Source organism: Amblyraja radiata, chromosome 16, assembly GCF_010909765.2.
Source record: "Amblyraja radiata isolate CabotCenter1 chromosome 16, sAmbRad1.1.pri, whole genome shotgun sequence".
Taxonomy (NCBI): Eukaryota; Metazoa; Chordata; class Chondrichthyes; order Rajiformes; family Rajidae; genus Amblyraja; species Amblyraja radiata.
The window spans coordinates 11,309,710-11,334,876 of record NC_045971.1 but is presented as its reverse complement, the minus strand read 5'-3'; the positions used below and the strand labels follow the sequence as shown (position 1 = coordinate 11,334,876).

General features: G+C 40.6%; 2 protein-coding genes across 3 annotated transcripts in view; both read left to right on the top strand.

The window, feature by feature from the left end:
* Positions 1-11,329, top strand: part of kat2a (lysine acetyltransferase 2A) — a 36,373-nt gene extending 25,044 nt beyond the window's left edge. For both annotated transcript variants that reach the window (XM_033035082.1, XM_033035083.1), the window contains exons 14-18: positions 183-297; positions 4,915-4,951; positions 7,562-7,625; positions 9,237-9,321; positions 10,532-11,329. In XM_033035082.1, the coding sequence (XP_032890973.1) occupies positions 183-297; positions 4,915-4,951; positions 7,562-7,625; positions 9,237-9,321; positions 10,532-10,725 (495 nt within the window). In that variant the 3' untranslated portion in view covers positions 10,726-11,329. The remainder of the gene's footprint in view (positions 1-182; positions 298-4,914; positions 4,952-7,561; positions 7,626-9,236; positions 9,322-10,531) is intronic.
* A 6,662-nt stretch (positions 11,330-17,991) lies between these two features.
* The window catches only part of dhx58 (DExH-box helicase 58), a 33,683-nt gene continuing 26,507 nt past the window's right edge, over positions 17,992-25,167 (top strand). Inside the window, exons 1-2 of the mRNA XM_033035081.1 lie at positions 17,992-18,108; positions 21,493-21,676. Coding sequence (XP_032890972.1) covers positions 21,500-21,676 — 177 coding nt within the window. The 5' untranslated portion in view covers positions 17,992-18,108; positions 21,493-21,499. The remainder of the gene's footprint in view (positions 18,109-21,492; positions 21,677-25,167) is intronic.

The window sequence follows — 25,167 nt, the reverse complement described above, 5'->3', positions numbered from 1 at the left end:
TTGGGTTCCAGTCAAGTGAAACTGGCTTAGCGACAGAATGCTTCACTTGCTGGACAGCACAGAATATGGAAACGTTTATTTTATTTTTTTAGCACAATGTGAATCAGTTGTTCCAAAAGAACCAGTACTAAATATCTACCGTCCACTGCAAGTGAACTAATACATTTCTATTTTGAGTTCAGATAATAAAGAAGCTGATCGAGAGAAAACAAGCACAGATCCGGAAGGTTTACCCAGGCCTCACCTGCTTCAAGGAAGGAGTTCGGCAGATACCCATAGAGAGTATACCTGGAATTCGTAAGTATTCCATTTCAGAAGAATGAATAAAGAATGCATTGAAATACTGAAGGTACATTGAATATGAGAATGTAATGGCTATGGTATATATTTACTCCAGAAGTACACGGTAAATACCATGCACGAATGTATGGCCTATTTATATGCAGATTATCATTCAGTAATGTTTCAAAATCAAGACCATAAATGGCAGCCAGAATAGGCCATCTGATGCTTAGAGCATGGTCTACTGGTCATAAAAGTCTAGCTATTTCAGCACCATTTTTCTCCAGATATGCCTTGATATCAATTTTAAGCATCCACAGCCCTTAAGGGGAGAGTGTTCCAAAAAAATTCTCCACGCACTGAATGATGACATTTTCCTTGTGCATGTTCAAAATGACATGCCCATAATTTTAACTGCAGCCCCTGGTCACAGTCAGTGAATGCATCCTCTTTGCATCAGTCTTTCAAGCTCCAAAAAATATTATGTTTCAGTGTGATAACCTCTCATTCTTCTAAAACTTAATCTTATTGTGAACCAGTAATTTTTATAGTCTGTCTTTTTCAGCTGTCTGCCTCATTCAGAACAGCTGCGTTTCTTGTTGATCATTGGTGACACACATCTCGGACTATACAGGACAATCCTAAATCTTGCTGATCTCATTTCACTCTCGCAGTGACCCGATCCAGATCAAAGTCACTGACTTGTCATCAAGACTGAGAATGGTATTTGCCTAATCAGCCTTCCGGTAAACATTGTTTACACAGCTTGGGAAAATTGCTTTTGACTTCACAATGAACTTGGATTTGTGGACCGTGTTTCTTTTTAATTGTTATCAGATAGATATGAACACCACTTTTTAAATGTTGATATGAAAATAAGATATCAGTCCATTTAAACCCTGTTTTGGACCTGAATATGGGTCATGGGAAAATGTTTATTTCAATGAAAATTAGGAAATTAGTTTTGGCAAAGCTTTCGTGCTTTCATTCCCTTGAAGGTTATATTCTGCTTTAGAAATTAGCCTTGAGAGGTGGCACCAGCAGGCCATCATTGGGCCAGTTGCCTGTGTATATTCATCCTTTGGTATTTAAAATGATTAGGGTACAGTGTGGAAACAGGCCCTTCGGCCCAATTTGCTCACACCAGCCAACAATGTCCCAGCTATACCACTTGCCTGCGCTTGGTCCATATCCGTCCAAACCTGTCCTATCCATGTTCCTATCTAACTGTTTCTTAAATAATGGTATAATCCCAGCTTCAACTTCCTTCTCTGGCAGCTTGTTCCATATACCCACTACTCTTTGTGTGAAAAGGTTACCCCTTGGATTCCTATTAAATCTTTTCCCCTTTACTTTGAACCCATTGCCACTGGTCCTCGCTTCCCCTACTCTGGGCAAGAGACTGTGCATCTACCCGATCTATTCCTCTCATGATTTTGTACACCTCTGTAAGATCATCCCTAATCCTCCTGCACTCCGTGGAATAGAGACCCAGCCTACTCAACCTCTCCCTATAGCTCACACCCTCTTGTCCTGGCAACATCCTCATAAATCTTTTCTGAACCCTTTCAAGCTTGACAATATCTTTCCTATAACATGGTGCCCAGAACTGAACACAATATTCTAAATGCGGTCTCACCAATGTCTTATACAACTGCAACATGACCTCCCAACGTCTATACTCGGTACTCTGACTGATGAAGGCCAAAGTGCCAAAAGCCTTTTTGACCACCTTACCTACCTGCGACTCGGCCTTCAGGGACGCATGCACCGCTAGTCCTAGATCCCTCTGCTCTACAACACCCCCCAGAAGCTTACCATTTACTGTGTAGGTCCAGCCCTTGTTTGACGTCCCAAAATACAACACCTCACACTTCTCTGTATTAAAATCCATCAACCATTCCTCTGTCCACCTGGCCAATCGATTCCAGATCCTGCTGCAATCTTTCACAACCATCTTCACTATCTGCAAAACCACTCACTTTTGTCTCATCAGCAAACTTGCTAATCTTGCCCTGTATGTTCTCATCCAAATCATTGATGTAGATGAAAACAGTAACTGGCCCAGCACTGAACCCTGAGGCACACCACTAGTCACAGGCCTCCAGTCTGAGAAGCAACCTTCCACCATCACCCTCTGCTTCCTTCCATGGAACCAATTTACTATCCATTCAGCTATCTCTCCTTGGATCCCATGCGATCTAACCTTCCAGAGCAGCCTACCATGCGGAACCTTGTCGAATGCTACACTGAAATCCATGTACACAACATCTACAGTTCTGCCCTCATTGACCCATTTGGTCCCACTCTCTCTAGTTACCCTTTCCCCGCCTTATGTATTTATTGACTGCAATGGATTTAAATATGAAAAATACAACATGCAGGAGTAACTCAGCAGGCCAAGCAGCAAATCTGGAGAACCAGATAATGTAACAGTTCAGGTCAAGACCCTGTAACCAGCATCTGCAGTTCTTTGTTACTACAGTCTGGATTTAAATTTGAGGCATTTTTTGTACCGGTCTTCTCCAGGTAATAAAGGGTTCTGTTCCTGAGAAATATTTGATAACCAAACAGCTTGCATGTCCCAAATGTGTCCAGCAATATATTTAAATAAAAATATAAGTCAACCAATGGTAGTGTGTAGTTAAACCAGGGCCTCTAACTCATACATACAGATCTCTTTGAAAGATACAACGATATTGCTGTGTACTGAGTTCCTACGTGACAGAATATGGCTGCAGCCCTGCAGCAAATTCATCCCGCTAGTCTCCCAAATGCTTGTTCATATGTATGGGTTGTCCATAAGTTGGGTGTTCCTAACCTGGGGAGACCCTGTAATGGTAACATCTAACAATGAATTTTTTTATGCTTTAGTGTGAAATGAATTTCTACCTTTTTGAGCCAACAACTTCATTTAAATCACATAAATTAACGGATGCACCCAAACAAAATTCTAAGCCAACTCCTCTTTTAGAAACATAGGAAATAGGTGCAGGAGTAGGCCATTCGGCCCTTCGAGCCTGCACCGCCATTCAATATGATCATGGCTGATCATCCAACTCAGTATCCTGGAGGTACACAAAATTGCTGGAGGAACTCAGCGGGTGCAGCAGCATCTATGTGTACCTTCGATATTCCAGCATCTGCAGTTCCCTTTTGAACACTCAGTATCCTGGAGCCTTCTCTCCATACCCCCTGATCCCTTTAGCCACAAGGGCCACATCTAACTCCCTCTTAAATATAGCAGCAAATTTAAAAATTTGCAAATATCCATTAAAAAAAAAATTCTCACAAATTTCTTCCAAATATGTGGCTCGCCACTGGAATTGCCAACTTACTTATGCATGCAGCAGAGTATTCTTGTGCTTTGCAGGCTTTGAAGTAAGCTCCACCTATTGGTGACTTGTAGGATTTACAAGTCTACCAACTTCCATTGTGAATATTGTTCTCCAGCATCTTAATTAATGGCAGATTTATTGTTGTCCATCAATATGCCAAGATATTGACAGTAATTTAGGGATTTGTTCCATGTGTAATTTCATGCAGAAATCAGTTTATTGAAACCTTTTCCGTCATGGAAAATTAGTGCTAATTATTCAATTAATAAAATATTGAGGCATGCTCACTTGCAATAGTTCAACTTCAACTTCAGTTGTACACAATTGTTTATCTCTATTTATCACTATTATTAAGATTTAAAAAGGTCAATTACAAAAGAAATGACTTTGCATCCTTGCAGCCTGTGCAACTTGGTAAACTCCTGTTCACGTCACAGTTGCTCGGGCTCAATTCACAGTTCAATTCAATATCTTTATTGAATTGAAATGTGGTAGCAAGGGAAAGGGGAAAATGATCATCATGGAGTTAAGATTCTGATTGGTGTAGTTTATTGTCATATACACTAGCGTGCAATGAAACACCCTGTCAAGTAAACAGTAAACACAATAATACAGCAATAAATACAATGATAAATGGAACACAGCAGAATGGTGCAATAACAGAATAAAGGAGGTAGAGTTGAAAGTAAGCGTGTGTAGCAACTTCTCTGGGAAAGGTTATTGGTTCAGGTGCTTGATTGCCATGGAGAGGTTATTTCTTAAGTCTTGACCTCCAGGCTTTCAAGCATCCGTATATATTCCCAGAAAGTAGAGGAAAGACAAGGGAATGGCTTGGGTGACGGGCATCCTTGTCAATACTTTCAGTCTACCTGATGCAAATACACCATGAAGATGGACTGGATACAGAGAAGTGACAAGTCTGCGAGGGACTGGTGTATGTGTACACTCTATCTCTATGGAGGTTGAGGTGGTCAAACGAAGAGCAATTGCCACATCAGGCTGAGATATACATTCCTCAAATTATTTTCAATAGCTCTTCTGGATAAATTCAAGAGAATCCTTGTGGACGTGCCAAATCTTGAATCTTCCCAGACGCCTGAGAAAGTAAAAAAAAATGCAGATGTGCTTTATTGATTGCTGCATTATTGTGAAAGGACCAGGTTAGGTTGCTATTGATGTGGATGCCAAGAACCATGAAGCCTTTTCTACATCAGCTCCTTTGAATGTTGTATTTTCAAAGTTACATTTTAAATCATTAACCCAAACTGAAATAATTGTCCTTTCCTTCCAATAGAGGAAACTGGATGGAAACCCATTGGCAAAGATAAAGGGTAAGAACATTTGTTGAAGGCTCGATTATATCAAGATAACTTGAGATTGGTAGGTTGAAATTAGGGATTAAAATAAATGCAAAGTATTTCTGAATTTTAATGTTAAAAAATAATTTGCAACTTATGAAGCTAGAGGAGGAAGTATAGGGTGAGGGGAGAAATGGATGTGAGACCAGGTGAGGTACAGGGGAGTGTAGGGGAGGGAGGGTTGTTAGAGATGACCTAAAATCAGATAATTCATTGTTCATACAGTTGGGTTATAAGCTACCCAGGTGGAATATGAGGTGGTGTTCTTCCAGTTTGTACATGGCCTCACTCTGATGATAGAGGAAACAACTCCTACATGGGATTTGAAAGTAGTGCCCAATTTCTTTTAAATGTTATTTTATTTTTATTTTTTTAATTTTGTTTTTACAACCAGAATGTTAAATTTAATTTATGTAAGATCACTGAATTCTCAATGATTTGCCGAGTCCTGAAGTAGCATTTTAAAACTTTTATTCAAGCACGCTAGTTATATTGCATCAAAACAAAGCATGACAATATCTGCAGACCTTAACTAAAAACTGAACACGTCATAACCAACAAAACAAAGAAACTATGTAAAAACTAAAAGACTAAAGACTGAACATGGCACAATAGTTATATTGCATCAAAACAAAGCATGACAATATCTGCAGACCTTAACTAAAAACTGAACACATTATAACTAACAAAACAAAGAAACTATGTAGATAAAAATAAAAGACTAAAGACTGAACATGACTAGAGACAAAAGACATGGGACATTCAACTAACAACTTTCACACAGAACACACTACTGAAAAACAGGCATCCTTATTTATTTAGAATGATTAGGATATATCAAGCACCTCACACCATGAAGGGGCCATTGTTTGCAGTGATGTCCAAGCTCCTATCAGTTGTTACACACGCTGATCTTTGCCACCGTGTATAGTGAAACTGTTCCCAAGCAGTTAACGATCTCTTTTTAATAACCTGACCGCATCAGTTTTCTTCAAGCCCCGACAATTTGGTACACTTCACTTTTGAGTTCAGAATATGTTGATGGTTGGAGGCTTGTTGGTGGTGCTGAAGGTCAAAGAAAGGCAGGGCACTCTCTTGGGAGTGATCATTACCTAGCACTTCAATGGTTAATATTAATTACAGTTTATCATCCAGGTCCTGTTATAAACTGGCGTGGCCACTTCATTGTTGCAGGTGCACAGAAGGGGAGAGCGGTGCTGTGGGCAATGAATTCTCCCACTTTTGATAGAGGAGCATTCATTAGTGAAGAATTTAATTTATCTGGTCCTCTATTAACCTATCTATTTTTAAATGTATGTAAACTTTTTTTGCAGTTTAATTTTGAATATTTCCCAGGTGTTTTTTAATGAATTAAATTTAAATTTAAGAATTAGTTTTAGGTTTGTTTATTGTCACCTGTCATCGAGGTACAATGAAAAACTTTTTTGTACACTATCCAAATATATCTTGTATATATACAATTGTTTCAGTCTAAGTAGATAGAGCAAAGAAAAGATGCAGAGTGCAGAATACAGTTATCAGCATTGTAATGCATCATAACCTATGATTTCCTTTGACAAAGTCACAAGTCCTTAGTGGAGTTGAGGTGAATCAAACAGTACCCTTGCTAATGGAAGGATTGTTCAAAAGCCTGATAAAGGAGAGGAAGAAACTGCTCCTGAGTCTGGCGTAGCGCACTTTCAAGCTTCTGCATCTTCTACCGGATGGAAGCAGAGAGAGGAAGGAATGATCCGGGAGATACAAGAAATGTTGGCTGAGTCAGTGGTGGGATGTCTGGTCTACACATAATTGCAAATTCTGTGCATTCAACACTTGCTTTGCAGCATCCCTCCTCTCTCTCTCTCTCTCTCTCTCTCTCTCTCTCTCTCTCTCACCCCCCCCCCCCCCAAGAAGTCACATGTGTTGTTTTCAATGGAAAATGATTTCAAAGGCAGGATACAATGTACTGTCACTAGTTTATCTTGTACTTACATTGACACAGAATGAGGCCATTTGGCACGTTGAGTTTGTGCTTGTTCTGAGGGGAGCATTCCCCAAATCTCATTTGACTTTCCATATTTCTATGTACTCTTGCAACTAACTGTTTCTCACATATGCCCATCAACTCCCCTTGATTCTTTTTGCCCAAAACCTAATTTATAGTAGACAGTTAATCTATCAACATATCTTTGGAATATAGTGCAAATTGGCATTATGTTTATGTCCTACAATGAAGAGCTGGACCTGTAAGAAAACTGTTTCCTAAATATTTACATTGAGCTTATTGACATTTGAAAGTGAAAGCGGTACAAGAAATTGAGAGCTTTCAATTTCGATGCAATATTACTGTGGTGTTTTTTCAAATCGGCCATAAAAGAAAGATTTATTTCTTGTTCAGTCAATCAGCATTTTAAAGTTGACTAAATAAATGAATCCTATGGATAAATGGCAAAATAACACGATTTCTCCTGCTTGAATCAAGACCCCACCAGTCAGTCACTTATACATCTTTCATATTATAACAGTGAATATTGTTTACGCTAATATACATTCTCATTAATTTCTACTGTATTTGTATTCCAGAAAAGAATTGAAGGACCCAGACCAGCTGCACAATTCCTTGAAAAACCTTCTGGCACAAATAAAGGTTGTGAGAACAGCATGCTAGAGATGTACCTGGGACATGGTTGTATAATTTTCTTGATGTGTAAAAACAACAGCTCTGCAGTTGATTTCTAGGCTTCTGACGTTGATTAGACATTTTCTAATGTGTCATAAAATTCCACTTGTACAATCAGATTTTGAATTGGGTGAATATGGGCAACATGGTAGCGCAACTAGTAGAGTCACTGCCTGTCAGCATCAAAGACCCAAGTTCAATCCTGACCTCTGCTGCTGAATGGAGTTTACACATTCTTGCTGTGATTGTATAGGTTTCCTCCAGTTTCTATTCTAGTTTCCTTGCAGCTCAAATGCATGTGGGTGGTGGGTTAATTAGCGCTGTAAATTGCCCCATGCCTCCCCCACCTTCCCCCTCCATGTATTGGTATATGGTAGCATCTTGCGCAAGTTGATTAAAAATGTGGGGAGAATGAAAAAGGGCCTAATGTAAATGGGTGATCGGTGGAATGTCACAGTGGACCGAAAGGCTTGTTTCTATTTTGTATCTCTGACTTAATGGATTCATAAAATAAATAAGATATATATTTTCAATGCTGAATTGGTAGTGGACAGATCAGGCAGTTAAATATATTACTGATGCAGTAAATCAGTTAAAATTCTTTGACTGTATGTATGATTCTGTTAACGTCTGGGCTGCAAATACATTAACTGGACTACACCACTAGCAATGTTGAGTTATAGTGCAACAGTTTTAAAGTGATAGATTTTTAATGCAAAACTTCAACATGTCTCTGACTCTTTGGGTGTTCATGTTAATTCCGGTTTTTGCACCCCTTCGTCTGGTTCAGTAAAAACAGATTCTTGATTCTGTAAAATCCTTTTACTCCACCATGGTGACATTGCTTCCATTTCTCCCTGCTGAAACTTTAACTCTCATCATGGAGAACAGGACGGCATGTGCCAGAACAAAGGAACGAACATATATATGTATATGGTTAATACAATGGGCAGTCCCCTACAATAGACAGTGACCTATTAAACCAGTCACCACAGTATAATCATCATCAATCAAAATATCACTGGTTAGGTAGGTGGGGACGGTCTTTCCACCCAATCACAGCCATGCACAGCATAATACCTCAGCCAATCATAACAGCATCAAATATCACATGTTTTACAGGAATGATGATGTCACTGCAAAGAATGTGAAACTTTATTTCAATCGGCCACTAAGTATCCCATGATCTCCAAGAGACAGAATACTTTAACCCCTTTCAGTCCCAAAGTACCCCCACGTCTGCATATTCTCACTTACAGAACACACCCTGGTTGAGATGGTGAGGAGAATATTGTAATCTCTGGACACCACCTGTGTTCAGTTTCCTGAATCCCAGAACGAATACATTAGATATAACACACCCTATGATATATTAGATGTTGTTCCCATAGGCAAGCACCAGCTTCTCCGGATACACCTCAGTAGTAGTTCTGCTGTGATTTGAACTTGCAATGTAGGGAGGTACAAGCTGTTTGCATCTTCACTATGGTATTGAATGGAAGCCTAACAGTGTTACTTAAATTATCCTTATTTCATTCTTATATTGGCTACCTTGTGTACCTCAACTTTTTTCAACAGAGCCATCCTAGTGCCTGGCCTTTCATGGAACCAGTGAAGAAGTCTGAGGCTCCAGATTATTATGAAATTATTCGATTTCCAATTGGTATGTTTAATTAATTTTAGCTCATTCATCTTTGTTATAAAGGAGTATTTTTAATTAACTATTTGATTTGGCCAGATTAATATTTGAACAATAGTAAAGTTAGTTTATGTACCAATGCTCATCAAAGACCGCAGTTGATTCTTTCTTAACCCAACTTTAATTAGCTGGGGAAAACAGGTCTATTAATATAAGAGCTAAGGGAAAGACATCAGTTATTAAGCTGGAAATGGTGCAAAAACAGCTCACAAAGATGTTACTGGGAATGAAGGATTTGAGTTATAAGGAGGGACAAAATAGGCTAGGTCTATTTCCCCTGGAGCATAGGAGGTTGAAGGCTGACCTTAAAGACCTTAAAATCTTGAGGGGCATGGACATATTGAATGGTCAGTCTTTTGCCCAGGGTAGGGAAGTCTAAAACTAGAGAGCATAGAATGGAAAGATTTAAAAGGAAGTGATGGGCAACCTTTTTGCAGAAAGGGTAGTGGTTATATGGAATGATTGTCAGAGGAAGCTATAGATACGGGTACAATTACAATGTTTAAAAAACATTTGACCAGGTATATGGATTGCAAAGGTTTAGAGGGATATGAGCCAAATGCATTGAACTGAATCAAATAGGCAACTTGGTTAACATGGACCAGTTGGGCTGAAGGGTCTGTTTGGGTACACAGTAATGCTGTGACTCTAAAAAGTTAGTCTGTAAGTTTAACACATTTTCATTCCACTCTTGTTAATTGAATTTGAGCCACAGTCTATTCTGATGGATACCATATCTTTTGATTAGCTTATTCCATGCTTTTATAAAGAGAGAATTTGGCTTGGATGTCATTTTCATGCAGTTATTGCTGTGGGATCTATAATCAATTCTCTAGTCACGACTTCCTGAAAACCTGTAATAAATCATCCATCCAAATAAGGCAGAGTAACGATCTAAAAATGTAAATTTCCACCTGTAATGTAGATCAGTGAATTCAACAGATTAATGTGTATCGTTTAATATTACAAAAAATTACCATCTTGCATAAGATGCAAAAGTGGGGAGGCGAATCACGAAAGATGGCCATTCAGCACACTTGGTCTGTAATTGTGATGGTAAATCCAATTATTTGCCATTTTTAGATTTCCTTGCTCCCTCTGTTTTGAGTAAATTGCAAACCAAATTCCTTCCGTGGGCTAAAGAATCCTATGTTGTTTCTCATTGTTGCTTCAGACCTAAAGAGTATGAGTGACCGGCTGAAGAATCGCTACTATGTTTCCAAGAAGTTATTTATTGCTGATGTTCAACGTATCATCACAAATTGCCGTGAATATAACCCCCCTGAAAGCGAGTACTGCAAATGTGCCAACATGCTGGAGAAATTTTTCTACTTCAAGATTAAAGAAATGGGGCTTTTGGACAAGTGAAAACATTTGTGAATGAGATGGATGAAAGCTTGGACGTTCAAATCTGACAGACTGTGAAGATAGCAGGATAAACTACTAATCTGTAATTCAGTCTGTGCAGTAAATGGGATCATTTGTTTGAATGCCATTATGGTAGTTGCATGGGCTGGCCATTGGTACCCACAGTGCATTGTTTTCTTTACAAAGATTCAGAGTGTCCCAGTGTTAACTGTTGAAGTCTCCATCTCATTGCATGCAGTTTCTACTGTCAAAAGTACTCGAGTAATTGAGACATTACATGCTCAGCCTGCACATCAGGTGATCCATGGTATTGACAAGGATGATGTGCGTCATACAAATAATCACCAAGTTGCAATTGTGACACTGAAATCAATAATGGAACTTGTACAAAGCAGATTCTTTCACCAAAACACACACCACAGTGAGCTTCTCACTTTCACTCTGTGGAGTCTGTGACTTCAAAGCATTGCCTGGCAGTAAACAATGAGGGCATGCTGTGATGATGCCTGACTACTTTCAGTTTTTGTAATTTTTTTAAACTGAGTTCCATTTTGTACGTCTGCTGTAACATTTTGCTTGTGTAAATAAATACAGCAGTAAATTCGCTCCAGAATTGTAATTCTTATTTCTCACAGAAAAATTGCCCTTTTTTGCATACAAAGTAAAATGCATAGCACATGGGCGATATAATGGGTTCAGTAATAATGCACATTTTGTTTTACTTATTAGTCTATTACTCAGGCAATGTGCTTTTATAATATCTGGTAACGCAGTAAATTTAATTGCACATATGATCATGTCGACAACGGTCTTCAACAATGCACAAACATTTACTATGAACATTCATTGAAATTTATAAAATAGTTGTAAGGAACTCCTTGATAATTTAAATATGAACAATTAAAATATCAATATCTCTATCATTAAGATTAACCGAAACAAATGATTGTGATTTTGGTGAAGATTTTTTGATTTTTTTTTTTTTTTTTTTTTTTGCTTTCTACGACTTGAGTGTAAGGTTATTTAATGTTTAAGAATTCTTAAATATTTAGCAATTAATTTGAACTTTAATTGGATTTTCATTTTCATGAATTTAATTCCAATTCATTGGAGTTTACATTACGAGATGTTTTAGTTTTAGCCTGCAAAAATGTGGAAAACTAGATTAAGTATTATTTCTGCCTGGTTGTTGGCCCTAATTCCATTGTCAACTTCATCCGGAATGTTAAGTATCCAAATGTTTATTTATGCCAAATGGTCAACTTCCACCTCAGAGGCTTGCACATTAAGCTGTGAAAAGTATATACCATGTTTGTTTTTAAATAAAAAATGATTTTCCCGTAAAGCGTGCAAAACTTAGTGTTACAGCTACAGAGAAAGTGCAGATAAAATGTGCAAAGGCCTCAGTAAGGCAGATTGGAAGATCAGGATTACATTCTTAACATATGGGAACTCTGTCTAAGAGTCTGATAACAACAGGGAAGAAGCTATTATACAATTACATTTACTTCTGTGCACTCCGGTGAGACATGACAGACATACTCCCCATTGCATGAAAACATACAAGAAGGATACAGGGAACACCACCACTCACATTATGTGACCTTTATTGAGTTCACTAAAGCCTTTGGTTCTGTTGATCATTAGGTATCGAAAAGACAGACAGGTGGACAGAGGGGGTGGGGTAGCTCTGTTGGTAAGGAATGAAATTCAATCACTTGCGAGGGGTGACAAAGAATCAGTAGATGTAGAGTCAGTATGGATAGAGCTGAGGAATTGTAAGGGTAAACAAACCCTAATGGGAGTTATTATCTACAGACCCCCAAACAGTAGCCTGGATATAGGGTGCAAGTTGAATCAAGAGTTAAAATTGGCATGTAGCAAAGGTAATGCTACGGTGGTTATGGGAGATTTCAACATGCAGGTAGACTGGGAAAATCAGGTTGGTACTGGACCCCAAGATAGGGAGTTTGTGGAGTGTCTCTGAGATAGATTCTTAGAGCAGTTTGTACTAGAGCCTACCAGGGAGAAAGCAATTCTGAATTTTGTGTGTAATTAACCGGATTTGATCAGGGAAAGGAGCCATTAGGAGGTAGTGACCATAATACGTTTGAATCTACAATTTAAGAGGGAGAAGGGAAAATCAGAAGTGTCAGTATTACAGTTGAGCAAAGGGGACTATGGAGGCATGAGGGAGGCGCTGGTCAAAATTGACTGGAAAGAGGCCCTACCAGGGATGTCAGTGGAACAACAATGGTAGGTATTTCTGGGATTAATACAGAAGGTGCAGGATCAGTTCATTCCAAAGAGGAAGAAAAATTCTAAGGGGAGTAAGGGGCGACCATGGCTGACAAGGGAAGTCAAGAACAGTATAAAAATAAAAGAAGTATAGCATAACAAAGATGAGCGGGAAGCCAGAGGATTTTAAAGAGCAACAGAAGATAACTAAAAAGGCAATACGGGGAGAAAAGATGAGGTACGAAGGTAAGCTAGCCAAGAATATAAAGGAGAATAGTAAAAGCTTCTTTAGGTACAGTGCCCTCCATAATGTTTTGGACAAAGACCCGTCATTTGTTTATTTGCCACTATTCCCCACAATTTGAGATTTGTAATAGAAAAAAAATCACTTGGTTAAAGTACACATTGTCAGATTTTAATAAAGGCCATATTTATACATTTTGGTTTCACCATGTGGAAATTACAGCAGTGTTTATACATAGTCCCCCCCATTTCAGGGCACCATAATATTTGGGACACAGCAATGTCATGTAAATGAAAGTAGTCATGTTTAGTGTTTTGTTGCATATCCTTTGCATGCAATGACTGCTTGAAGTCTGCAATTCAGACATCACCAGTTGCTGGGTGTCTTTTCTGGTGATGCTCTGCCAGGCCTGTATTGCAGCCATCTTTAGTTTATGCTTGTTTTGGGGGCTAGTCCCCTTCAGTTTTATCTTCAGCATATGAAAGGCATGCTCAATTGTGTTCGGATCGGGTGATTGATTTGGCCACTCAATAATTGACTATTATTTAACTTTGAAAAACTCCTTTGTTGCTTTAGCAGTATGTTAGGAATCATTGTCTTGCTGTGGAATGAACCAATGAGCTTCGAGGCATTTGTTTGAACTTGAGCATATAGGATGTGTCTATACACTTCAGAATTCATGTTGCTACTACCATCAGTAGTTGTATCATCAATGAAAAGTGAGCCAGTACCTTCAGCAGCCATACATGCCCAGGCCATAACACCCCCACTACCTCACAGATGAGGTGGTATGCTTTGGATCTTGGGCAGTTCCTTCTCTCCTCCATACTTTGCTCTTGCCATCACTCTGATATAAGTTAATCTTTGTCTCATCTGTCCACAAGACCTTTTTCCAGAACCGTGGTTCCTCTTTTAAGTACTTCTTGGCAAACTGTAACTGGGCCATCCTATTTTTGCGGCTAACCAGTGGTTTGCATCTTGCAGTGCAGCCTCTGTAAGTTTATGAAGTCTTCTGCGGACAGTGGTCATTGACAAATCAACACCCGACTCCTGAAAAGTTTTTCTGATCTGTCAGATAGGTGTTTGGGGATTTTTCTTTATTATACAGAGAATTCTTCTGTCATCAGCTGTGGAGATCTTCCTTGGCCTGCCAGTCCCTTTGCGATTAGTAAGCTCACCAGTGCTCTCTTTCTTCTAAATGATGTTCCAAATAGTTGATTTTGGTAAGCCTACGGTTTTGTCTCTAACAGTTTTATTCTTGTTTCTCAGTCTCATAATGGCTTCTTTGACTTTCATTGGCACAACTTTGGTCCTCATGTTGATAAACAGCAATAAGAGTTTCTAAAGGTGATGGAAAGACTGGAGGAAAGACTAGGTGCTGAGAGCTCTCTTATACCTGCAATAAGGAGGCAATTAAGCACACCTGAGCAATTACAAAGGCCTGTGAAGCCATGTGTCCCAAACATCATGGTGCCCTGAAATGGGGGGACTAAGTATAAACACTGATGTAATTTCTAAATGGTGAAACCAAAATGTATAAAAATGCCCTTTAATAAAATCTGACACTGTGCACTTTAACCACGTGTTTTTTTTTCTATTACAAATCTCAAATTGTGGAGCACAGAGGCAAATAAATAAATGATGGGACTTTGTCCCAAACATTATCAGGGCTGCCAACATTGGGTGAGAGTTGGGAGTGAGAAATTTGCGAGAGACCAAGCTCGAGTGGGCATCGCGACCGGGGGGGGGGGGGGGGGGGGGGGTGGTGGTAGGAGGGGGGGGGGGGGGTGGTGGTGGTAGGAGGGTGCCCCCTCCATTTGGTACGGAACATTTGCATTTTTCAGCTTGAAATTGTGCAATATGGTGCATAGTGTAGCGAGTCTTATAACTTACACTTGAATGCAATATATATGCTTTAAATTGGATTGGAGCGTTTTTGAAAGGGGGGAGGCTGTGCGATCACTGGCCTTGGGGGTACCCGGTGAGGGAGTGGAGCAACCGAGTGGGGAGAGGGTGTGGAAGAAGGGTAGGAACTTTTTGAAATTTGATGTATTAAAATCATATTTTAGTGCACTGTAGAAGTATGATTTTAATGTTTTTTGTATGAAGTATTTTTAAGAGGTAACTTTTTAAGGGGTAACTTTATCCACACAAAGGGTGATGGGTGTATGGAACAAGCTGCCAGAGGAGGTAGTTGAGGCAGGGACCATCCCAACATTTAAGAAAAAGTTAGACTGATACATGGATAGGACAGGTTTGGAGATATGGACCAAAAGCAGGTGCCGTAGCTGGGACATGTTGGCGGGTGTGGGCAAGTTGCACCGAAGGGCCTGTTTTCACACTGTATCACTCTATGACTACATTATACCACCACCATGCATGAATGCTTCAAAATCAAGTGATCGAGTTTTATTGCCATATACTCAAGCATAGATACATAGAAAATAGGTGCAGGAATAGGCCATTTGGCCCTTCGAGCCAGCACTGCCATTCAGTATGATCATGGCTATTCATCTAAAATCAGCACCTCTTTCCTGTTTTTTCCCCATATCCCTTGATGTCGTTAGCCCCAAGAACTAAATGTAACTCTCTCTTGAAAACATCCAGTGAATTGGCCTGCACTGCCTTCTGTGGCAGAGAATTCCACAGATTCACAACTCTCTACGTGAAGAAAATTTGTCCTCATCTCAGTCCTATCTGCCCCCCCCCCTTTATTCTTAAACTGTGACCCATGGTTCTGAAACATTTTTCCTGCAGTTACAGTAAGTGAAAATCTAGCAGGCAAGCAGGATGCTTTCACCAACCACCCCCATTTGAAGTCCACTACCTTCCACCGTTTCTACCCAGTGCTTGGTACTTACTTCCAGCAGCCACTGGTTGTCCTCCAGGATGCACCGAGCCGCAGCCTGATCCATGCCGGTCACCTGGGCGAATTCGGCAGAGACTTTCTCTCTCTCCCCCCTCTCATCCGCTCTCCTCTCAACCCCCCCCTCTCTCTCTCCCCCTCTATCTCTCCCCTCCCCCTCTCTTTCCCCTCTCTCTCTCTCTCTCTCTCCTCTCTCCCTCTCTGTCTCTCCTCTCACCCCCTGTCTCCCCCTCTCACTCTCTCCCCTTCCCTCTCTTCTCTCTTCCCCCTCTCTCTCCCCCCTCTCTCTCCCCCTCCCCCTCCCCCCCCCTCTCTCCCTCCCCCCTCTCTCTCCCCTCTCTCTCTCCACTCTCTCTCCCCTCTCTCTCTCTCTCCCCTCTCTCTCTCCCCCCTCTCTCTCCCCTCTCTCTCTCCACTCTCTCTCCCCTCTCTCTCCCCTCTCTTTCCCCTAACTCTCTCTCCCCCTCTCTCTCCCCCCTCTCTCTCCCCCTCTCTCTCCCCCTCTCTTTCTTCTCTCTCCCCCTCTTCTCTCCTTTCTCTTTCCCCTAACTCTCTCTCCCCCTCTCTCTCTCTCTCCCCTCTCTTTCTTCTCTCTCTCCCCCTCTTCTCTCCCCCTCTCTCTCCCCCTCGCTTCGCCCCAACCTCTTTCTCCCTCCCCCTCTCTCCCTCTCCACACACTCTCCCCTCTCTCTTTCCTCACTCTCTCTCTCTCTCACTCTCTCTCTCTCTCTCTCTCTCTCTCCTCTCACCTCTCTCTCTTCCCCCTCTCTCCTCCTCTCTTCCCCATTTCTCCCTCCTACCTCACTCTTCCCCTTGCCCTCTCTCCCCTCTTTCTCCTCTCTCTATCTCTTTTTCTTTACCCCCCTATCTCTTTCCCCCGTTTCTCTCTTCCCCTCTTCCCCCTCTCTCTTTTACCACCCCTCTCTCTTCCCCTTCTCTTTCCCATTCTCTCCTACCCTCTCCACCCCCCCTCTCTCTCTTCCCTCTCACCCCTCTCTCACTTCCCCCCCCCCCTCTCCCACCTCACTCTCCCCCCTCTCTCTCCCCTACCTCTCTCTCCCCCCCTCCCTCTTCTCTCTCTCCATTCACTCCCCCCCTGTCTCTCCCCTCTCTCTCCTCTCACCCCCCCTCTCACTCTCCCCACTGTCTCCCTGTCTCCTTCCCCTCTCTCTCTCTCCACCTCCCTTTGAGAGTCTGTCACTTCGGCACAGAGACTCTCGTGGCAGCGGCGCAACGCTTCCGACGGCTCCGACGCCCGGGACATGCACTGTCCGGAGTGCTTCATGGCCGCTGCTGCAGCGAGCGACACGCCGGCCCCGGCAAACACTCGTCTGTCCCGGCTCCCCGCATCTTTTGCGGCCGCTGGTTCTGCTCCCATCCCTCCCGCAGCCCCGGCTCTCCAACTCCCGCGGACCATGCAGTTTATCCGAGTTTTGAAATTTTCGTTGATCACAAAACTTCTCACCACTGAGCGTGAGAAATTTCTGATGAGCGTGAGGGCGTGAGAGTTTGCTTGAGGGCGTGAGTCTCACGCTCAAAGCGTGAGAGTTGGCAGCCCTGCATTATGGAGGGCACTGTAGATAGCGTTCTTAAAGATAGCAGAGTCAAGGGATATGGGGAGAAGGCAGGAACAGGGTACTGATTGTGGATGATCAACCATGATCACAGTGCTGGTTCAAAGGGCCGAATGGCCTACTCCTACACCTATTGTCTATTGTAACATAGCACTTCATGCTGAAATTAGCAAATGTTTTAGTCAGCATTGAAAGTCACTGCTACATAACAAACCGTTTGTTGACAAAAGTGAGTGTTTTGTTTCCTTCAAATGCCATTAATATTTAACTCATTTGAACGGTTGAACATTTAGTTTCTGTTGGCAGTCATTATACCCCTTTTCAGGGCCCTTGATGCAGTTTCAGTTTCTATTCCGGAGACGAACAGAACAAAACCTATGCACTTCATTTAAAAGCCAAAACAGAATCAGATGATGCTACTTCCTCATCCACTGCTCAGAGAAGAACAAGAAGGCTTCTTGGTGAGTTGGGTATTTGATTCATTAAACGTGCTAGCATATTAGATGGGGATTCTGCTGATACATTTTTTAAATTCACTTATTTCAAGTTCACTTGTGAGGTTTGAGCACAAAAGTCTAGGCTGGTGGTCCCAGTGTCTGAGGGGGCTCTGCACCATCGGAGGTGCTGTATTTGACTGCTCCTGTCTGATGCATCTAAAACATCCTAGTGAATTATTGTGAAGAGGATCAGGAAAGCTTTCTCGAGTATGTTGACTAACATTTAACGATCACTAAATGTAACCACAGGGCGGGTTATCTGGTTAACACACTGTTGACAGCAGGAGCTTGCTATGTGCAATTATTTCCAACTATGATGTAGGAATCTATATTTTGCTTGGACAGCTGACAACCCAGCGGTATGAAACTTGATTTCTCTAACTTCAAGTAGCCCTTACATCCCTCACTCTCTGTCCCTCCCCCACCCAAGTCATCATACTAGTTTTACTGTCGTCCTGTTGAGTTCCACTGTCTTTATTAACTCGTTATCACCTATCCCACAGCCAACAATGGACCATTGTGGGCTCCACATTTCCTTGATTATCATTGCTTTCTGCATACTATGTTTTCCATTCATTTGTCCTAAGTACCTTCTATATCTATTGTTGCCCTTTCCCCTGGAAGAGAAAATAATTAATAATAGTACAAAAAATAATTTTAAGAAGCTAATTGCAGATATGGATTCCACAAAAGAGACAGACAAACTTGGAATTTAAACACACTATATAAATCTATTTTGGGATGAGACAAAACACTAATGCCCAAGTTTGGTTTCTACTTTAGATAGACACAAAATGCTAGAGTAACTCAGCGGGTCAGACAGCATCTCTGGAGAAAAGGTAGACACAAAATGCTGGAGTAACTCAGCGGGACAGGCAGCATCTCTGGAGAGGAATGGGTGGCGTTTCGTGTCGAGACCCTTCTTCAGACAGAGCCAGGGGAACGGGGTACTGATTGTGGATGATCAACCATGATCACATTGAAAGGCGGTGCTGGCTACTCCTGCACCTATTGTCTATGTATCAGGTTGTGTATGCATGTCAGAGCCCAACCCTAATCTGTACTCACCTAATCATCCCCAAGATGTATTTAATAATCAGGATGACTGAATGGATATCAGGAACGTAAAGCTGGCTTAGTGGGGTCAGCGTTCCAGTTTATATCTTTTCGAAAGGCGCAGCTAGTGGAGCCACTGCCTCACAGCACTGGAGACCTGGGTTCGATACTGACCTTGGGTGCTGTCTGTGTGGAGTTTGCGCGTTCTCCTTGTGACCGCATGGGTTTCCACCAGGTGCTCAAGTGTCCTGCAACATCCCAAAGACGTGCGGATTTGTAGGTTAATTGGCCTCTGTAAATTGCCCCTAGTGGGAGTATGTAGGACTAGTGTGAACTTGTGATCGATGGTTGGCGTGGGCCGAAGGGTCCGTTTCCATGCTATATCTCTACAATAAACTGTGATAAACTGCAAATGTGATAACTTGGCACTGACTGGTGCTCTAACATGTTCTTACATGTTCTGTAAAATATGCTGTACCACTGTGATGCAATATTTTCCAATGAATCATCAGTGAATTTCACTAAGTTTTAAAATCTATTTTGGAATTTGTGGTGACAGTAATGAGACCAAATTCATTGTTTTCCGATTTATGTAATATTGCTGTGGTAATGATTTTGCAGAATAGTTAACTCGGTCGGTCAAAATGATAGGCTATGAAGAGAACCATGTTTACAGTATCTTCATCAAGCATCTGTATTAGGGTTTCTTGCAGAGGACATGTCCTGTTCTTGTCAAACAGGACTTTAATGTTCCTTTGGTTGGTTTAGTACTTGTCTTACACTGACAATACTAATAAACAACATGGCAGCAGCAGAAGCAGCTTGCTAAATCACTATCATTTTTGTTGAGGGAATTTAATCCTAATTAAAAGGACGTCTGGAAACATTGTGATGCATATTTTTTTGAGCTGTTGGTGCATAATTCCAAACCAATAACTTCAGTCACTATGTAATTCACTCACTTAGGTCATAAGTTATAGTAGTGGAAATAGCCCATTCCGCCCATCAAGTCTGCAGCACCATTCAATCCTGGTTGATCCATCTCTCCCTCCTAATCCCATTCTCCTGCCTTCTCCCTATAACCCCTGACACCAGTACTAATCAGGAATCTATCTCAGTCTTAAAAATATCTACTGACTTGGCCTCCACAGCCTTTCGATTCACCACCTTCACACTAAAGAAATCCCTCCTCATCTCCTTCCTAAAGGAACGTCCTTTAATTTTGAGGCTATGAACTCTAGTCCTAGGCTCTCCCACTAGTGGAAACATCCTCTCCACATCCACTCTATCCAAGCCTTTCACTATTCGGTAAGTTTCAACGAAGACCCTCCTCATCCTTCTAAACTCCTGTGAGTACAGGCCCAGTGACGTCAAACACTCATCATATGTTAACCAACTCATTCCTGGGATCATTCTTGTGTGGCAGATGTGGTTTACATTTAGTATTGGCATAATTTATCAGCCTGGAACTTCTCAATGGTTTTTTTACAATCATTGTAATGCACTGAGCAAGGTTTTTATCTTGATAGTTAAATTTGACCCTTTTCTATGATAGATCTGTGTCATGGTAAACTAAGAGAATAGGGAAGATTCTTTGACTGAATCATTTGCTTCAAAATTGTTATGTTTCATTTTGCTGAATACCGTAGGGAAATATGAAAAAGGTCAAATTGCACAGATTTCCAACTTGCCATTTAGATGTAGAGCTGCCAATGTCTGTCAGCTGTTACATTAACTGCTCTGTTTTCATTTTCATTTATTTTAGCTATTGAAAATCTGATACAATGTTTTAAGAATAAAGCCATGTTAGTTATACAAACAGAGCTTAAAAAGTAGATGTTTTTCCCCTCTCTGAATGAATATGAATAATGCCAATGAAGATTCAGAATTAGACTTTGAGTCTTTACATAACCTTCGCAGATGCAGCTTGTGTCATTGTTTAAGATCCATAATATCTATCATTGCACTGACTCTCCATAATTGATTTCCCATCTCTATCATGAACTTACAGCCAAGCTTTAAGGTACTAGCTCTTTCATATTCTCCTCACACTTCAATCCCATTAAGTTTGAGTTCTTGCTGATGTTCCCATCAACTTTCACATCCTTGCTGCTTCTAGATTCTAAGCATTTAACTAATGATCCAAACCGCACCTCTTCAGCAGCAAATGAAAGTGATAGGAAAAAACATCAGATATTTTTCTTGGCAAACTGTTGATAAATTGATTAAGCTAAATAATAGGTTATTTTGGATACAAGATGATAGCAGGGTTAATTGTTTTTGGTTTTGCAGATACAAAATGCAAATTGATTTGCGAGACTATCAGTGGGAGGTGGTGCAACCTGCCCTCGAGGGGAAAAATATTATAATTTGGCTACCGACAGGTGCAGGCAAGACACGGGCAGCTGTGTTTGTTGCCAGGCACCATCTGGACCAAAAAAAAGGTCAAGGCAAAGTGGTTGTCCTTGTAAACAAGGTAAGATACTACAGTCACCATGTTAATGCCATAAACCATGTGTTGGTAAGTCGGTGTTATTGAAAGCAGTGGTATTGTCTGGCCAAGCAACTTCCTGGGTTAGAACTTGTGGGGAGATGGTGGACATTATCTGTGCAACAAAGGAGGTGGTGAGGTGGCATGGTTGAGGTATATGAAATGATGGTAAGCATCCTAAGGGTGATTAGCCAGAGTCTGTTTACCATGGTAGGGATGTCTAAAACTAGAAGGCATAGGTTTAAGGTGAGAGGGAGGAGGTTTAAAGGAAATCTAAGGGGTAATTTATTTCACACAGAGTGGTTGATACCTAGAATGAACCATCTGAGGAGGTGTGGAGGCAAAATCAGTAACAACAATTAAGGGGCACCTGGACAGTTACTAGAAAAGCAAGGCATAGAAGGATAGAGACAAAATGCTGGAGTAACTCAGCGGGTCAGGCAGCATCGCTGGAGAAAATGGGTTGGTGACATCTCGGGTCAGCACCCTGAAATGTCACCCATCCATTTTCACCAGAGATGCTGCCTGACCCGCTGAATTACTCCAACATTTTGTGTCTATCTTTGGTATAAATCAGTATCCGCAGTTCCTTTTTATTAAGGCATAGAGGGATATAAAATTAATGCAGGCAAGAAGGATTAGTATATTCAGGCACAATGTTCGACATAAATGCAGTGGGCTGAAGGGCCTGTTCCGATGCTGCACAACTCTGACTCTATAACCAGTGACCCTCGGTGTGTCACCAAGTTTAGAAAATGGAGTTCCCAGATTTGCTGGATTAACTTCACCAGCAATTTCTCATGGGTGCTGTAGAGCTGTCTCCACTCAGTGACAGAGCGTAGACCAGTTCCAATTCCCCAACAGTTGAACAGAAGTCATTAGACTTGGCACAGGAGCAGTGAGCTCACTCCTTTGAATAAGGTGGACCTGTTGAGTAGGAGATGTGTGAGAATAAGTTAATATGCAGTTTTCAAACTAAATTTGATTTAATACTTCTAATCAAACAAATGTGTTTTTAAAATATACATACATTTTTGAGTAAAGTTTGAAATCTTTAAACGCCTAATCAAATTTTAATAGTTTTGGAGTTGTCTGACTGTGTCAGGTGCTGCTCAATACTTTTCACCGAGTGGTATTGTTATTTCAAAACAATTTGCGTGATGGCATGGCATCATACATGGCCCTGTCACCATTCAAGATCACATGATTTTGAGATGGGACCTCCCATCAATTGACGTCGTCAGATACAATGAATTCAATGTTCAATGTAACTTTGTCACATGTACCTAGGTACAGTGAAATTATTTGTTTTTGCATACAATCCGGTAAATTCACACAGCAGACTTCACCGAGGTAGTACACAAAGAGTTGCCACGTTTGTGGTGCCAACAAAGTTTTAAAAGTTATTTGTACAATGCAGCAAAGAACTGGACTATCTATTAAGCGTGGTCGCAGGCAGCCCCCTCTGCCAGGGCCCTCTTTTTTCTCGGTGGTGCATTAAGTTAAGGTATCTGGTGTCCTAATGAAAGGTGATCGGCATGAAATGTTGACTCCAAAGATGCTGCCTTACTTGCTATTTTCACCAGTTTCTGTTTTCATTTCTGATTTCCAATACCTGCAGCTCATTCTTGCCGTGGACTGCTGTTGGCATGTTTGTTAGTGACGAGTGCAGGTGGCATGCTGATGACAGCGATTCCGGCTGCTTACATTAGGAGAGAAAGGAGCAATGGCACAGAGAGGATTTACTGGAATAGGGATTAAGATTATATGCATAGACAGGAGAACCTGGAGTATCTATGAGAATTTTTATATTTTGCTTCAGAAATATGAGAATGAACAGTCTAATAAAGGAAAGCATTTTGAGCTGGTACATGAGTTCAAATCCCACCATGGCTGTTGGGTACTTAAATTCAAGGAATTAAATAAGCCGGGTGAAAGATCTAATGGGAGTGATTATGAGTTGACTACAGGTGTTGTAAAACAAAAACAGTTTTGTTCACTGATAGCTTCAGGACAGGAAATATGCCACTCACCTGGTCTGGCAAAATGTGATTCCCAAGCCCATTAACATGGTTGCTTTTCTTAGATGACCTTGCATGTCACAGAGTGACTTTAAGAGAGCATGGACATTGATCAGCCTTGCCAATCAGGCATAGATTTCATGAACAAATATAAACAAAAAACTAATGTGTGATAGATTTTCTAATGCTTATTTGGAACAGCATTTTTAAAGGTGTATTTCAATGTTATTTGGGGACACCCATTGTTCTCAACTATGTACTCTTGCCATTTGATTACGGGTGTTAGTGTGTCTGTTTTGGTGTCAATTTCTTAAATGTTGTGATACTGAGAGAGCAGCTCCTTGCACAGGGAGAAATTAATGTTAAGCCTTTAAGAATTTATTTTGATCTAGCTCAGTGAATGATGACACAAGACTTTCTCAGTATGTTCATACCAAGTTTTTGAATGAAGAATAAGGTTTGGGAGAAAATGTTCTAATATACTAAAAAGTTCAATTTTTTCGACACAGTTTAAAAATATACAGCAACTGGGTGATTTTTGTATGTTTTATATGATTGGTGGGGTTGGATTTTTCATGCATTTCCAAATTGCCCGTAACTTTAAAGTATTCCATCACAGTGAAAAGGAATACTTACCAATAAAATTTCTGATTGAAGCTTCTAATGCTATGCAATATCCATTAAGGCTGCTGTGAAGTGAATAATTTGTGGGTTAAAATAATTACATTTATCCTGGCCTGAAACCCTCCCATAGGGATTACTTTGTCTTTGTGTTGCATTGTCCATTGTTTTGGTTGAAAGCAATAAATCCCCTGTAGTGGTGAAGTTTATTATTCCATCGTCTCTTCATTGCTTGCAGCTAACAATTCCAGATGAAATGTTAGTTCTGAAATGTAATCTTGGTGAATCCATTAGATTAATTCTTAGGATGAGAGTTGAGTTAAATAGTTCTGCTTTTTTTTTGAATAATGTATTACAAAATGCTGGAAGTACTCAGTAAAGCCAGACAGTATCAATGGAGAGAGAAAGAAGAGTTCTATTTTTGGATCAATGATCTTTCTTTGAACTGAAATGTTAACTGTGTTTTCTCTCCACTGATGTTGCCTGCAATCTTAAGTATTTCCAGCACTCAATTATATTGTTGGCTTCCAGCCATTGTTTATGGATTTTCATTACAATTTATGTTCAGAAAAATATGATATTAACTGCAGTTTATTGGGTTGTTGTTTATTGGAAATTAATTGGATTTATTAAATTTATAAAATTAAGTAAATGTAATAAATCATCAATCAATAATATTTTTATTTATTTAACTAGTTATCCATTTAATTGGCCATCTATCCATTTATTCATCTATCCTCATTATTTAATATCACTGATTATTGACAATTAATTAATTAGATTTATAAATTGGTTCTACTAAACTTATTTGATTCTTGGAGAGTATGTCAAATT